Source organism: Zootermopsis nevadensis, unplaced genomic scaffold, assembly GCF_977971745.1.
Source record: "Zootermopsis nevadensis isolate Lab colony 2312 unplaced genomic scaffold, Znev_1.0 Znev_ptg000021l, whole genome shotgun sequence".
Classification (NCBI taxonomy): Eukaryota; Metazoa; Arthropoda; class Insecta; order Blattodea; family Termopsidae; genus Zootermopsis; species Zootermopsis nevadensis.
Genome location: NW_028259153.1, coordinates 10,103,115 through 10,118,382, shown reverse-complemented (window position 1 = coordinate 10,118,382; position 15,268 = coordinate 10,103,115). Strand labels below are relative to the sequence as shown.

At 37.3% G+C, this 15,268-nt stretch overlaps 1 protein-coding gene across 3 annotated transcripts in view; it reads left to right on the top strand.

The window, feature by feature from the left end:
* LOC110837357 (venom dipeptidyl peptidase 4-like) overlaps window positions 1-15,268 on the top strand; it is a 60,972-nt gene that overhangs the window by 37,927 nt on the left and 7,777 nt on the right. For all 3 annotated transcript variants that reach the window (XM_087352852.1, XM_087352850.1, XM_087352851.1), the window contains exons 2-10: window positions 7,042-7,285; window positions 8,638-8,747; window positions 9,159-9,233; window positions 9,914-9,966; window positions 10,512-10,723; window positions 11,567-11,736; window positions 12,780-12,889; window positions 14,174-14,297; window positions 14,901-15,124. In XM_087352852.1, the coding sequence (XP_087208978.1) occupies window positions 7,042-7,285; window positions 8,638-8,747; window positions 9,159-9,233; window positions 9,914-9,966; window positions 10,512-10,723; window positions 11,567-11,736; window positions 12,780-12,889; window positions 14,174-14,297; window positions 14,901-15,124 (1,322 nt within the window). The remainder of the gene's footprint in view (window positions 1-7,041; window positions 7,286-8,637; window positions 8,748-9,158; window positions 9,234-9,913; window positions 9,967-10,511; window positions 10,724-11,566; window positions 11,737-12,779; window positions 12,890-14,173; window positions 14,298-14,900; window positions 15,125-15,268) is intronic.

The following is a 15,268-nucleotide window of genomic DNA, read 5'->3' as shown; positions in this document are numbered from 1 at the left end:
CCGAACGCTGTCCTGAGTTCGGTTAAATAATGGTCGGCTGACTCAGACTTGGGATATTTTGAATTTCTCGTGGAGTTCCTCAGTCACCTCTGTAATAACCTAAAATAGGACACCACCGTTTCTTCTCACGTCTCTCCCGATTAATTTCCAATCGCCTTATATTTTATTCGACGCTGTCTGTCCTTGTCAGTCTACATAACGTCGTAAATAACCAAATAAACAAATACACATCTAACGGCCTTGGCTGGCACCCTGCACGATATCCAGGGTACATTCAGCGTAAAGAGTAGATCTTAGTTGCAGACGATGATTGGATCAGGAGTCAATTTGAAACCAAGGCCACTTTTTATATTACTGCTGCAAGTCTCCAGCACAGCCATTCTCTCTTTACAGGCGTTTTATGTCTTTGAATGCAAGGAAAGTAGTGGTATGTGGCGGTACTGATTTCTGGTGGACGTGCTATTGTTCCTAGCAGTGCTGTCACAAGCCAATAATAGTCTTGCTATATTTTTATGAAATGCGTAATGTATAGTAGGTAAGTGATGAAAACAACTGTTAAATTTCGACTTTGTTTTAGCTGGTTGGATCGGTAATAAATGATGTTCGATTGTTTTCCATATTTTGTATCTGAAATATTTGGTACATGGGTGAGATTTTAGGTTCACAAGGAGGTGAATATACGGTAACTATCTTTCGAGATGTTGCGCCGTGTAGTCTGATAGAAGTTTATTGACATTTAAGAAGTGCTTGCTGCTTTCATTGTCAGGGCAATTCGCCATTTGTCAGAAAACCTAAAAAAAACAAAAAAAACAAAGAAAGACCTAGACTTGAATTGGGAGATCATAAAAATCTTATTTTAAATAAATAGTATATGACGGTTTAGAATGAATTTATCGGGTTTAGAACAGGGATAAATAGCGGGCTGTTTTGAAATCTTTGTGTTATATAAAAGACGAGATATTTCTTGAATAGCTGAGCTACTGTTAGCATCTCAAGACAGGCAATGCTCCTTGGAGACGGTTAGTGTCTTGCACCTCCTTTGTTACGCCTACCTATAGCGCTACATTCCCTCCGCATTTTCGGTAACAAATTCATGTCACTTCTCGTAGTAGCTTCGTGATGTGAGTGTTGATACTGCCCCGATAGACCTCGCCTATAGGCTAATAGGCCCACATTACGCCTTCACGTCTTCACGTGAATTCTCAGTGTTGGTAAAACACTGGTCACTCCCCCCCCCCATTGATCTGGGATGGATTTAAGAGCAATGTTTGGATTTACGAAGGGTGAAGTGACAGGAAGATGAAAAATCTTGAATAATGACAATCATGAAGAATATGAAACAACCACAGAAACTAAGGCGTTTAATTCTTATGAACATTCACTGTGCTTAGTCAAGTTGAGAAGTTAGCTGATACTTTCCTTGTTATGTGTTTTTGCGTGACATGTTTGTGACGTATCATGTTCAGTCAAGTGTCTTTGTGTTCCCGACCGAATGAAGCCATGTTGACATGTCATAATTAAACCCGCCAATTGAATCATCAAGATGCTAGAGCAGAGGTTCCCAAAGTGTGCCCCCCCCTGGGGGGAGTGGTTTTCTGGGGGGGGGGGGGGTTGTTTGTATGAAAAATATTTTTAACGAAATGTGGAGAAACATTTTTAACATCCTTTGCTTGGTTGAAGCAGTTTAGTTGTCTTACAGTGCTGTAGAATTCAGACTCGTAGAGCATAGGCGGTTTTAGGAAGTAAACGGCAAATATGCTCACAGAAGCAACCACATCCATCCCACCAATCCAGGTATGAAGCGTATATTTTATTACAGTTTTTAAAATTAAATACGTTGAATAATGTATACTAAATTATAAAAAAATGTATACTCATAGCTAAATTTTATGTCAACTCTGTTTGCTTGCACTTGTTCTGGAAGGGGGGCGTGAAATTTATGAAATGTTTTAAGGGGGGCGCAAGGTATAAAAGTTTGGGAACCTCTGTGCTATAGGTCTCGCTACGTGATTCATCGCGTGTAATTGATTTTACGTCTACGTATCATTTATTTTATCAGCGGTTGTCTGTTGTTTTTATGGTCTGGTCTGCTTGGAATTAAAGGTCAGATTTCAGCTCTATCATTGCAACCCGAAGACTGGCTAGCCTGACTAGATTTCAGTGGTTTTCCTCAGTCGTCTACGCTATTTATCGTTTTATTTACAAGCGTGTAATGAAGTTCGGACGAACAAAAAAGTTAAACGTAGCTATTAACACTCGTTGCTTCGTGTATTTATTTTTTTACAAAATTACATTTCTCTCATCATTTCAGGTTACATTTACTGTGCGATTTAACATAAAACTAGAATATTTGTGTATTCTGTAGTTACTGGGCAATGTCCATTATAACTATACATCAGAACTCTTCGTTTTTAATCTAGAATTTATTTTCACCAGCTCGCGCGCTCAATAAGAACCCGTTTTTGCATGTAGTTAAAAACATGGCTGTTGAACGTTAAGCCCAATACAATTAAGAGTGTTGTTGTGATTTGAGTGCAGAGAATGAGAACGTTTGCGAATCGTGCTGAGGGAATAATTTTCATGTTAGTGATGAGAACGAACAGGAGACAGGAAAATCTGAATTGTATAGCATGCCTGCTTGTGGGGACGAACCTAGCGGAAAACGTTAGAATAACAAAACACACTTTTTCTTATCGGGTTTTTTTAACTGCGTACGAGACATGGGGAGAATTTTAAAGATAGGGTGGATAAAAAAATGGACGGAATATGGGAGGGAGGAATGAAATGAAGGTACGAAAAGAAAAAGAAGATACGACTGTACATCGATAGCTCACAGAGCACTAATTTATGGTATCATGAAAAAGTAAGACGAAAATTACATAGACATATTTTATGTTTTTCGATTCGTAAAGTCCATTATATATTGAGGAAGAGAGTGTGTTTTGTTGGAGATGGGGAGAGTGATGAAATGGCTGAACCATGAACACAGAATCTTTGTTGTCACTAAAGAAAAGAATGACAAAGGGAGGAAGAGAAGAAACGGGTGACGAGATGAATGAAGTGAAGTGGTGTCATTTTTCCTGTCTCTCCTCTTCATTGTTCTCGTTTTGTTCGCCATGATCATTACGAACTTATAGAATTAGACTCAGTGGCATGTCCCTTCCCATTTAGCCTAAAGTCTCCTACAATCAGTCCACAGTTTTTAATCACTTATTTTTTCTCATTGACCATAATTCATAACATTTTGTTATACGACTATCTCTCACCCCCATCCAAGGTCTTCCCTTCGTTTATTATTTTTATTCTTCTACAGTAATTCTACGAATTTGTAATTGCTTTCTGATAGTTTCCGATCTCGTAGTGACTGACTGGTTAATTTTGATTTGCGTCGTTTCGTAGTGAGCTAAGTCGTTTCCTCGCAATTTTGAACTGCAAATGTTAAGCAATCCGTAAAAAAATGTCGCACATGAGGAATTTACATCCTGCGTGAACACACTATGATGCACAAATAAAGGAACTGAACTGAATTACGACGACTGGGGAACGGATGTGATAAGAGAATTGTATGATTCGCTATTTTTTGTTACAACTGCCAGCTCATTGTGAACTAGGCTTTCAACCTTTTCGCATCCATTGTCCGCTCCATACAATTCGGTTATGTGGAATCGAACTTGGAAACCAGTGACCTGGAAAGGTCCCTAAGTCCATGACAAGTTAAGTATCTAAGTCTTTAATTATATTTTATTGCTTTCTTGTATCTAACAATAAAATGAGGTTAATGTTTTCGACGACCACTGAGGGAGCATCTTTAACGTGCTACTGCGGTATGATGGACCATTTGTATATATACGATAACAGTCAACGCCAAACCTCGACTATCAGAATATTAGAATGTAGCGTAGCGCAACATTTTATGAGTCTAAGATTTGCAACGAACTTATTGTTCCTGTAAGTGTCACAAAATTTTAACGATATTTTTTAAAGACGTGGCGCACTACGACACGAAATACCAATGCACTCTTTCTTATATGTCTCATTTGACGATACACAAACTTAACAGTTGATGCAGCTATCACATAATAACCAAACAGAAGTACCAGATTATCAACATATATTTACAAATGGAACGTAGGTGGAGTAACAAGTAAATGATCCATACATCACGATGGTTTGAGATGTCTTGGATTTCTTTGTTTCTCCTATGGGATCTAGAATGTTCAAATCAGATCACTACCGCTTCCTTTCTTATCTTCAGTTTCATTGGTTGTCATAATCTCACGCCTATTTCTAGGGCATACTACGCCAGCAGCATGACCAAATGTTCTTACTAAAATCTTCGAACTTCCTAACTTCGATTATAATCTCGTAGATGTATCATAAAAGTAAAAGGAAGAACTAAACCTCTTTTATATTATATTCATATTAAGCAGTGGATCGTACGAGGTGCGTAAAATGTCGCACAAGTCGTTGATGGTACGACGTCGATCTTCGTGAATGGCCTGCCGAATCTTCGTAACATTTTCGGGCGTTGTGCTCGAAGATGGTCGTCCAGAACGCTCGTCATCATCGACAGAGGTTCGGCCATTTTTAAAACGTGAATGCCACACAAAAGTTTGTGCACGACCCATTGCGGACTCCCCAAATGCTTGCTTTAGCATTTCATAGGTTTCCGTAGCCGTTTTGGCGAGTCTTTGGCAAAATTTGATGCACACGCCATTCCGAAATTGCAGGAGGGTCGGTGTAATGCACTACCAAAACGCCCGTAACTAAGAAACAAATGCTAATTCGATGATGCCGGCTGGCACACTGATTCACTATGAATGTAGGCCGCACTCCCTAGCGGCAGAAGCTCGTACTACATCCGGTTCGCCCTCTATTGACACAGTCTCGAAACTTTCCGATCGCACCTCGTATGCAATATTCTTCCTGCCTCTTTGTAGACAGGGAAAAGATTCATGTGGCCACTGGGGATGTGGACATTCCCTGAAATTGAGAACTAACTTCAAAGGCTTTCCTGAACCGCCTACAGCCGGGGTGAAGAGACTGCTGTTAAGATTTCTGCTGAAGCCATATATCGGCATCTTAAACTGAATGAAGGAAGGGCAATGTTTACGAAACAACATCCTCTTATATGCAACTTTGCTAAACGTGGTTTATAATTACCGATTAAATCTACACACCATCAAAACTTAGTGAAATTTTATTTTGTGTGTGCATGCATTACCATACAACAGAAAATTTGGACCCGAAGTTTAATTGTGGCAAAAGAGACATGTCTTAGAACGAAGAATTCCTGGAATTTCTGGCAAAACGTAAACGATCTATTAGTGAAAACTGTAAAATGGTAGTTTGTAAATCAAGTGTATAATGCTGGAAGGACGTACCAACAACACATCTGCATAATCGGAGATATTTAGTCTAACAACATAAAACAGAGGGATGTACGTCATCCCAGAATGACGTAATGTTGACGACGCTCTGCATAGACAGACAGACAGACAGTTATATTTGGGTGTATGAACACCAACAACGCTCATTTGTCAAACCGAATAGACATAAGAGTAAGAATTTGGTTTCTTGTAAATCAGCCATTTTGTTGATTCGAATTTCCGGCATCATGCCCTTGAAATCAATAAAATATATTTTCACACTGGGTTTTGAGAGTTCCGGTTTATTTTTTGCACGCCTGCAAGAAACCTTAAAAAAGCTGTAAGTTATAAAAGAACTTAGGAACCTACCTGTATTTAAATACTTCTGTAAATAGAGAAAAATATTAGAATTAGTTACTAATTTCAGGACATAATTAGAAAAGTACCGTGATGGTTATATGATATAACGAACGTCAAAACTTCGCATTGCCATCATATTTGTAATTATTATAACAAGAAAACGTATTTCATGTAACAATTATGTTAAAATCTTAAAATTAATTGGTCTGACATAATAAATTGTTCATTTATTTTAACTGATTTCAACAGATTCACAAGCAGAAGACACTTTGAAAGTACTTTTTTTAGCATTCAGAAAACCTAAAAAGTCTCCCTCTGTTAAAGGCATAAGCTTTTTTCACCGCCATACTACGTAACTTTTATAACGAAGTAAAAGATGTTTCTAACACCGCTTTTAATTAATACAAACGGAGCTATTATTTGCCAGTGTTCATGTTCCTTGATGTATGTTATGCGTCGTTATTCTTTGCAAAGTCCAAAAGAAGACTACCACCAGATGGGTCTGTAAACAATGCACATGTAATGAATTTTTGGCCTCTCAGAATACAAAGAGATTGAACGGACAAAGAGAAGGAAACAGTAGAACAACAAAGCATAAGAATTGTAAAGACTATATTTGAAAATAAGAAAGACCTAACATTGTCTCATAATGGATTTACGATATCGAAGTTCTATTGTTTTAAGAACAAAGAATTGCCAAAGAAACGTGCGCTCTTCTGATGCATGTAGACATTTTACAAGACATGAACGGAGCAAGTACAAGTACATACATCATGTCCAAAAAATAAGAATACAATTCAATGACGTCGAGAGTTCCTCGGTCATGAAGTAATCCTGGAAGGCGTTAAGCCCCTTTTTAATACGTACTGTGCTGGGATCCGAAAACCTCTTTTTTTCAGAATCTAAGGACACCTTGTTGACTGTGTAGGTTACACTGCACTTAAAGAGAGATTACAGGATGAGAAGGGGTGGTCTGTTTGAAAGTACTGTCTAACAATTTATCTGAATAGTATGAAAAAATACACGAAACCCCCGAAAGAGGATTACAGACTTCTACACCGTGACGTTCTTAGGTTATTTAACTACACTATCTCAACTGCAGAGGTTACATATCTCAGGATCGCGACATTGATGAAATCTGTAGTAATGTTAAGGGTCACCTGATATCAATTCGATATCGATTATTCGATATCGATATAGATTAGATATTTTCGTTACAATTGTATGGTAATGCCTGACTAACTGTTGTGGTAACGGACGACACTCCGTCTCTGTAAATTTCCCTTTTAACATTTGACCTATGAATGTGCAGGAACTGGTGTCGAAGGGCAGACACCATAACTGGCGTAATGTGGCAGCGTTCATCGCCGTCGGGATCATAGTCCTGGTGCTGATCATCATTGGTGTAGTGTTGCTGGTTGGAGGATCGGCAAAAGAGAAGCAAGCAGAGGCTATCATGAGTGCGGGGTCCCTGTATGGTGAACCGAGCCTCTCCCTGGATGACATTATAAAGGGAAGGTTTGCTCCAAATGGATTCAACGGTACCTGGATCTCAGGTGAGACCAAAGATGCCCAAACTGGAACCCTCATAATATGATTCCACTTAACAATCATACTATACACATTCAGTGTATTTTAACTAATAAATTAGTATGATGTGGAATTGAGTACTGATTTGATACAGGAGTTGATTCTTTATTTTGGGACTGACTCCCCCCCTGACTAACTCGCCTTTTATATTTAAGGGTTCTAAGATGAACAGATTTTCCCTGACTACAGAACAAGGTGATAAAGGTGATATCTTCGCCATATGGCATCACGATCCAAATGACCAGAATCAAGTATGATTTGTGATTATCGTCGAGTATGAAGATTTCTGTCTTCTGGGTTGTTACGCCGTGTAGTCTGGTCGATGTTTACCAACCAACCAATCGCCCTGATGACGGAGGCAGTATGACCTCTGAAACGTTGGTTAACATCGACCAGACTACACAGCGCAACAACCCAGAAGACAGAAATCTTCATCGCCCTGATGACGGAGGCAGTATGACCTCTGAAACGTTGGTAAACATCGACCAGACTACACAGCGCAACAACCCAGAAGACAGAAATCTTCATACTCATCGCCCTGATGATGGAGGCAGTATGACCTCTGAAACGTTGGTAAACATCGACCAGACTACACACCACAACAACCCAGAAGACAGAAATCTTCATCGCCCTGATGACGATGGCAGTATGACCTCTGAAACGTTGGTAAACCACTACCAGACTACACAGCGCAACAACCCAGAAGACAGAAATCTTCATCGCCCTGATAACGGAGGCAGTATGACCTCTGAAACGTTGGTAAACATTGACCAGACTACACAGCACAACCCAGAAGACAGAAATCTTCTTACTCACCGCCCTGATGATGGAAGCAGTACGACCTCTGAAACGTTGGTTAACATCGACCAGACTACACAGCGCAACAACCCAGAAGACAGAAATCTTCATACTAAGAATCGCCCTGATGACGGAGGCAGTATGACCTCTGAAACGTTGGTAAACATCGACCAGACTACACACCACAACAACCCAAAAGACAGAAATCTTCATCGCCCTGATGACGGAGGCAGTATGACCTCTGAAACGTTGGTAAACATCTACCAAACTACACAGTGCAACAACCCAGAAGACAGAAATCTTCATCGCCCTGATGACGGAGGCAGTATGACCTCTGATACGGTGGTTAACATCGACCAGACTACACAGCGCAACAACCCAGAAGACAGAAATCTTCAATGTAAAATCTGTAGTTTTTACAAAATTTGTTGTGTACTGATATGTTTCTATCAATGACTTATTATGATAATTTAATTTTTTAATGTCTCTACCTAAGATTATGCATTTTTTTCCTTTTCAGGCACTGAATTCTTCTACACAAATGATCAGGGGGATGCCGTCCTTTTTGATGTCGCAACAAGGAGATCGAAGATCATCGTGACTACTAGGTTTCTGATAACGACAAATAAGGTTGGTAAGAAACGTGTGTTTCATTTTGATTTAACATTTCACCTCTCTCATTTGTTATTTTTAGTTCTACATCACGCTATTCCGGCAGATGTTCAGATGGCGCCTGCAAGCATGCAGAGAATCCATACCACCTATAGCACCTCCATGAAACAGTCCTTTTAAAGAAGCTATTAATAGTATTTGCTCAGCTTGTCAAGAATTTCTCTGCTTCTTGTGAAACAGGAATGCTCATTACCAAATTTCAGAAGAGCGTCCTGCTGGCCGGGTGATTCCATTCAACATCCTCTCACCGTTGTCCTTTTATTTTAATTCACAGTATTATCCTCCCATTTGTGCCTAGGTCTTTTAAAGGCGCATGATAATCTTGTATTTCCAAATAGCATTTGTTCATACATACATTTTGATTTGCAGATACCAGACGCACCATTTAATTTTGAATTCTCTGCTGATCGCAGGTATCTCCTAATTGCTCATAATTATCGAAAAGTAAGTACAAACCATTGTTCAGTCATATGTGTAATTTGTTAAATCTTGAGACTTTAATGTAATCTAACTCCTGATTTCAAGAATTTTTATTTTAAACTTGACAAATAATTATATACAGTTTTCAGGCTTACAGAATAAGGATCATATTAATTACAAACAAGATTTATGCATCAGAATATTAAATATATTATGCTGTAATCTGTTATAAGTACAAAGATTTTAGATGTACATAATCATCTCATAGTTGGTGACAATATTACTTGTATACGTAGTATGGCCACGGCTTTGTAGCATTAATACAATTTTAGCCTTCCTGAAGCAAGCCTTCCAGCCAAGAAAATATTTAGACTGAATTCATAAGTGTTGATTATAAATAAACAGTAGCTGTAGCTGAGAAATTGATTTTTGAATGAAGTGATGCAGTACAGTAAAAGTAATTTTAAAAAATTAACTTTGGTAAGTACCTGGTGATTTAAATCATACTCAAGTGTCTTAACCTAGACACTATATGGAGGAACGTGATCATTTTCATGGTTCATCTCAGTTATTCCTGGAGAAAGAGCTCCCAAGTACGCACTGAGTAGGAAGCTGTATGGGCAAATAGAAAATTCCAGAGCTATAGTAGGTATTTATATTACTGTGTCACTTTGATGAAATTAAACAAAACTGTGTTATTCCAGATTTTCAGGCATAGTTTCCTTGCCAGTTATCAGATTCTTGACTTAGAAACAAGGTAAGTTATCATACTCAGCTGTCTAAAAAACACTCACAGTGCTACTAAGCCATTCTTGTGTGACCAAATTTTATTTTATATATAAAATAATAAAGTCATTAAAGATGTATATTATGACCTATTATTTTACAAGACCGATTTTTTTTAATTAGCATAAGAAAATTAATGACAAAACTGAATTTGAGAATTAGCTACTTGAAAATTGGAGCTGGTACTTACGTATACTTTAAGGATGAGTGTGCTCATATGTTTTTCTTCTATAGTTAAGTTTTATGCGTGTCTTACTTTATTAAATGTAAAATGTTAATTTGCAACTCTTTTGATTTTCATTTGAGATTGAATTGGTGAGACAAACACACCTTCGTATTTTTAAAGAGAAGAGGACTTACTTTGAACCAAACATCAAATGCTACAAATGAAGTATCAAGGCATTATTAAAATTTAAATAAACTTGAACATCGTAAATATATATATATATATATATATATATATATATATATATATATATATATATTTTATTCACTTAAAGTGCTCTGTAATTACAGAAATAGCATCCCACTTGAAAACAGTGACCACGGACCTGAGAGTACAGTACATCAGTTAGTTGTTTGGGCTCCAGAAGGAAATGGGTTTGTGTACGTGCACCGTAATAACATTTACTACCGACCAACTGCAGCCAGCATAGATGAGGTTCAGCTGACAAGGTCTGGTATCCCAGGCATTATTTACCACGGCATTCCTGATTGGGTTTATGAAGGTATGATTATGTACGAAACTCAGGTTATATTGTTACTTGGTCTCTCTAGTTAGCGAAGCTGTTGTTTATTTGGTTCTTTTGTGGTTATGTATCAACTGCTTAAGTTATGCATCATTGAATGAGATGTGATGTAACCAGATAAGCCCATGGTTCAGACCCTGTAGCTGTTTTAGTTTGGGTAAAAAATGAAGATATCTGGAGCCCATGTTGGAAGTAACTGTCAGTGCTTGCCAGCAGAAGCAAATGCCTCCTGGCTGAGACAGGTTCAGAGAGTGATTAGGTGCACATGAGCCGTGTTTGGGAGTCTTGGGCTTCGCGTTTTATGAGAATTATATGTTTGTGAAGAAAAGTATCTAGTTTTGTAGCATATGTGATTTCTTGAGCAGTAAAATAGATTTAGGATTTAATTTTGAGGAATTTTGTCATATGAGAAGTTAACTGGAGATGGTAGTTGATGAGAGTTCTTGCATGCTTACTCAGTAAATCCATATCCAAACTGAGTAACTCCATCTTTTGAAATTTTAATACTCTCATACCTAGTGATAACTGTATGTGCTACCTGATTTAATAAACAGTATCTCCACATTTTCCCTATAGGCTGCATTTACAGATTTTCTATGATTCTCAAAATGGACATTGGTTATTTCATTATACAATGATAACCAGCTAATCTCTGTAACAGAAAAGTGTTGTGTTTTCTTTGCTGTGCAGCCTGAACATGTAAATGTTATTTAGACAAAGTTTTGTCTCTCAAGTTTTGAAGGGTTAAGCATGACCTATGCAGTCTTAAATGTTTTTGATCTTTGATACAGTGTTATTAAATTGTATATTACTCTTTTCCAGAGGAAGTCCTCAGTTCAAATAAAGCTCTGTGGTTTTCACCAGACAGCAAGAAGCTTGCATATGCAACATTTGATGATAATAGAACCAGAGTAATGTCAATACCTTTCTATGGTTTACCAGGCAGTCTAGAGTACCAATACACTCATGCAGTGAATATTCGATACCCTAAGGTGAGGGTGAGGTAGGCCATGAAATCATAAATCACAGTTTACGGAGTTATGTTAGGTGTATTTATTGAAAGAAAGAAATTTCCTTTTCTTAGACAGCAGCAAATATGAAGATGACCATCTTCTGGTTTGTTGCATTGTGTAGTCTAGTAGAAGTTACCAGCATGTCATTGGTGCTTGCTGCCTCCATCATTAGAGTGGTGAATATTCACCTTTGGTACAGTGATAAACCTTCTACTAGACTTCATGGTACAAAACCCCAGAAGACAGTCATCTTCATATTCAACTGAAATAAAATATTTAACAAAATTATGGAACATTTTAAATTAATAAAAGTTATTCATTTCACGAATTTTCAAAATCATCAGTTATGACACTCTGTCATTCACTTGAGCTAATTATTAATTATTTCTACTGGTTAAAGGACATCTAGAATGCTCTTTACTTTTGATTTATTTGCATTCCTCTTTAAAATGACCAAATCATTTAAAAACCATACTTGACTAACTGTTGCATCTCAAATGCCATTTGTGCTGAATGATGAATTTCAGCATTTGCTTTCCCAGCTTTTTAGAATTTTATCGAAACATGTTTATGTAGTAGGTGTATGACAGAAGTTATATATAAAACATGAATTTGGGGGAGCAGTTTTTTTATTTCTATTATTCTTCTTTGAATAGCACATTGGTTTGGCAACCATATTAAAATAGGCATAGTGCTAAGATGATTTTTAAAAGACCAATGACATAAAATGGTGGGTTATCCAAATTGTTATTGTGCCCATAAATGATTCTTGTAATAGAACAAAATGAATTCCTATTACTTTTAATCCTTTACTGCATAATTTAATCTTTTCCATGCTGAGATTTTTACTAAATTGAAACTTTACTGTTGTATACTTACAGTTACATGTAGTTTCTATCTCTGTAAAGCCATGGATCAGTTTAACTGTTGATAGATGATGGGGGAGATATCTTTCACTAGTCTTGTCAAATACCAAATAAAAACATACCTGCAGGCAGATATTTGCATATGCTTTGTTTCAGCCTGGGACACCAAACCCAACAGCAGGGTTGAGTGTGGTGGATTTAGAGGAAGCAATTAATGGAAACCCAAATAGTGTGGAACTTCAGCCTCCACAAGAGCTATTACAGAGGTATTATGTTTCTTGATACCTAAAATATTGTTATGACACGGTCATTGCTTCTGCTTTTATTAAGTTGTAGTGTTTTTATAAAAATATTTGTGTTTTTAGACTGATAAGAGTGTGACAAGTTTGTAGCCTCGTAACATCTACTATATGAAGTTTCAACCATTTATCATCATACAAGGCTTGTGTTAATGAAGCGAAAATTTTAGTCTACCTGTATCTGACATACTGTGGACTGTGATGATTAAGATATGTTACATGATGTATGTGAAAGCAAGAGTTTGTGCATGTGCTAAATAGCTTAACTGCATAGAATCACTGTATCCAGAATTAATTTAGGGTTTGCTGCTTTTATTTTTGTATCACGGTGGAGATGCAACACCAAGCCAGTGAGCTGATGCATTCAAAGTCAGCTCACGTCCTACATTGAAATAAATGTAGAGTACACGTATCTTTATTTAAACTCTGAATTAAATTTTAAGCTTCAAAAAGGAAATTGTAAATGTTAATGTTGTACAGAATTGTACAAAATTAGATTGGAAATATTCTAAACACATAAACCACAGAAGTTGTTATACAGCCGAGAGAGGTATTTAATCAAATGATTATGTAGTAACTATCCTTCAGCAGCTAAAGTTACGTACAAAATTTTAGTATTTGTATATCCTGTAATGTGAAAATTAACTATTTTCTACTAATTAAACTTGTCAATGTTAATAACATGCCTGGTATGATCATTTTATCCTGCAGGCTCATTCATGGCCTTTCGAACTTTATGCACACCACTATTTACCATCACCCATAAGCAAACCTGAGAAAGAGTATCACAGTTCTTTCAAAATAACCAGACTTACCAACACCAAAATCATAAAAACTCCTTTAATTAATGAGGGGTGCAAATGTGAACATTTACAAATTACACAACAGAGTGGGAGTATTTCAGTAATAATGATGTTAATTCAGGATCAGCCAATTATAACCAATGCTTGTCCTGAAATTCTATATTTACTGTCATCTGTATTTTATCATAAAATATGCATCAGGTTAGAACGTTTATATCTTTAATGGAGATAGGTAAATATTTTATATTATGTTCATGCTGGTGTTTTATGTGCTGTACTTATATTTAGAATTATGGTAATAATAATTTGAACATGGCAAAAAGCAGTAACAGATATAATAACAAACATATTTCCATTCTTATTGAAACTTAGTAATACATTACCTTTCTACCTATGTGTAGCATGAAATCAGTCTCAAAGATAAGAAATTTACTTCTGTGATTTGCAGTGAACCTATTTTGAGTGCTGTGACCTGGGCTACAGAAGACAATGTAGCTGCTGTTTGGATGAATCGTATACAAAACATTGCGAAGATTGTGTCCTGCAGTGCACGTACTTCACTCTGTTTGGAGGTAACTTTCTACTTAAAGATGCTGTCTTCTGGGATGTTGTGTCATGTACTCTGGTAGATATTTACTGATGTTTCAGAGAAGCTTACTGCCTGCATCATCTGAGTTATTGCCTTGATGATGGAGGCAGTAAACACACCTGAAACGTTGATTATTATCGATACTAGACTATGCAGTGCAACATTCAAGAAGACAGCCATATTCCTACTTGTTGCCATGCTAATTTGAAATCTCATCTTCCTGCTTTTGTCTCATCATGTTGGAGAATTAACTTGTGGAATTGCATGAGACTATCTGTGCTGTAGCTTCTCTCCATGCAGGCCTGGGTTCACTGCCAGAGCAGTCTGTGATTTATGATGAACAAAATGGCACTGTGACAAATTTTTCTCTGAATACTTCAGTTTATCTCTGCCGGTCATAATTCTTCCAGTTCTCTGTACTTGTGAGTCATCTCCAATGTGATGTGCTGTACTGTGTCAGCTAACATGTTATTACAACTTCTGACCTGATACTTGGCTGGTCTTGGAGTAAAGAAGTTAGTTTAACTGTTATTTGCGTCAGTTTACTCGGTATCTAGCCATTGCATTTGTTCTTATGATTTTGCAGTTACTGTCTCTGAGAGAATCGTCTGGTTGGGTAGATTTGTTTACTGCCCCCCTCTTTTCATCAGATGGTACCAGAATGGTACTAATCCTTCCACATGACCAAGGACCAAGTAATGGTGCCTATCGACATGTGAGCATTGTGCAAAAAGGCAGAAATGTAGCACTTACTTCTGGGAAGTTCACTGTCACAGAGATTGTGTCTTGGGACAGGGCGAGGAACTTAATGTGAGTACATAAACATGCCGTTGTAACTTTCAACCTCAACACACTGATTAGGACCATCAAAAACTATAAGGTAGATTTAATTTTGGTCACACCTTACATGAAGCTTTTGCCATACACTGAGGCATATCTAACTGTTACTTTATG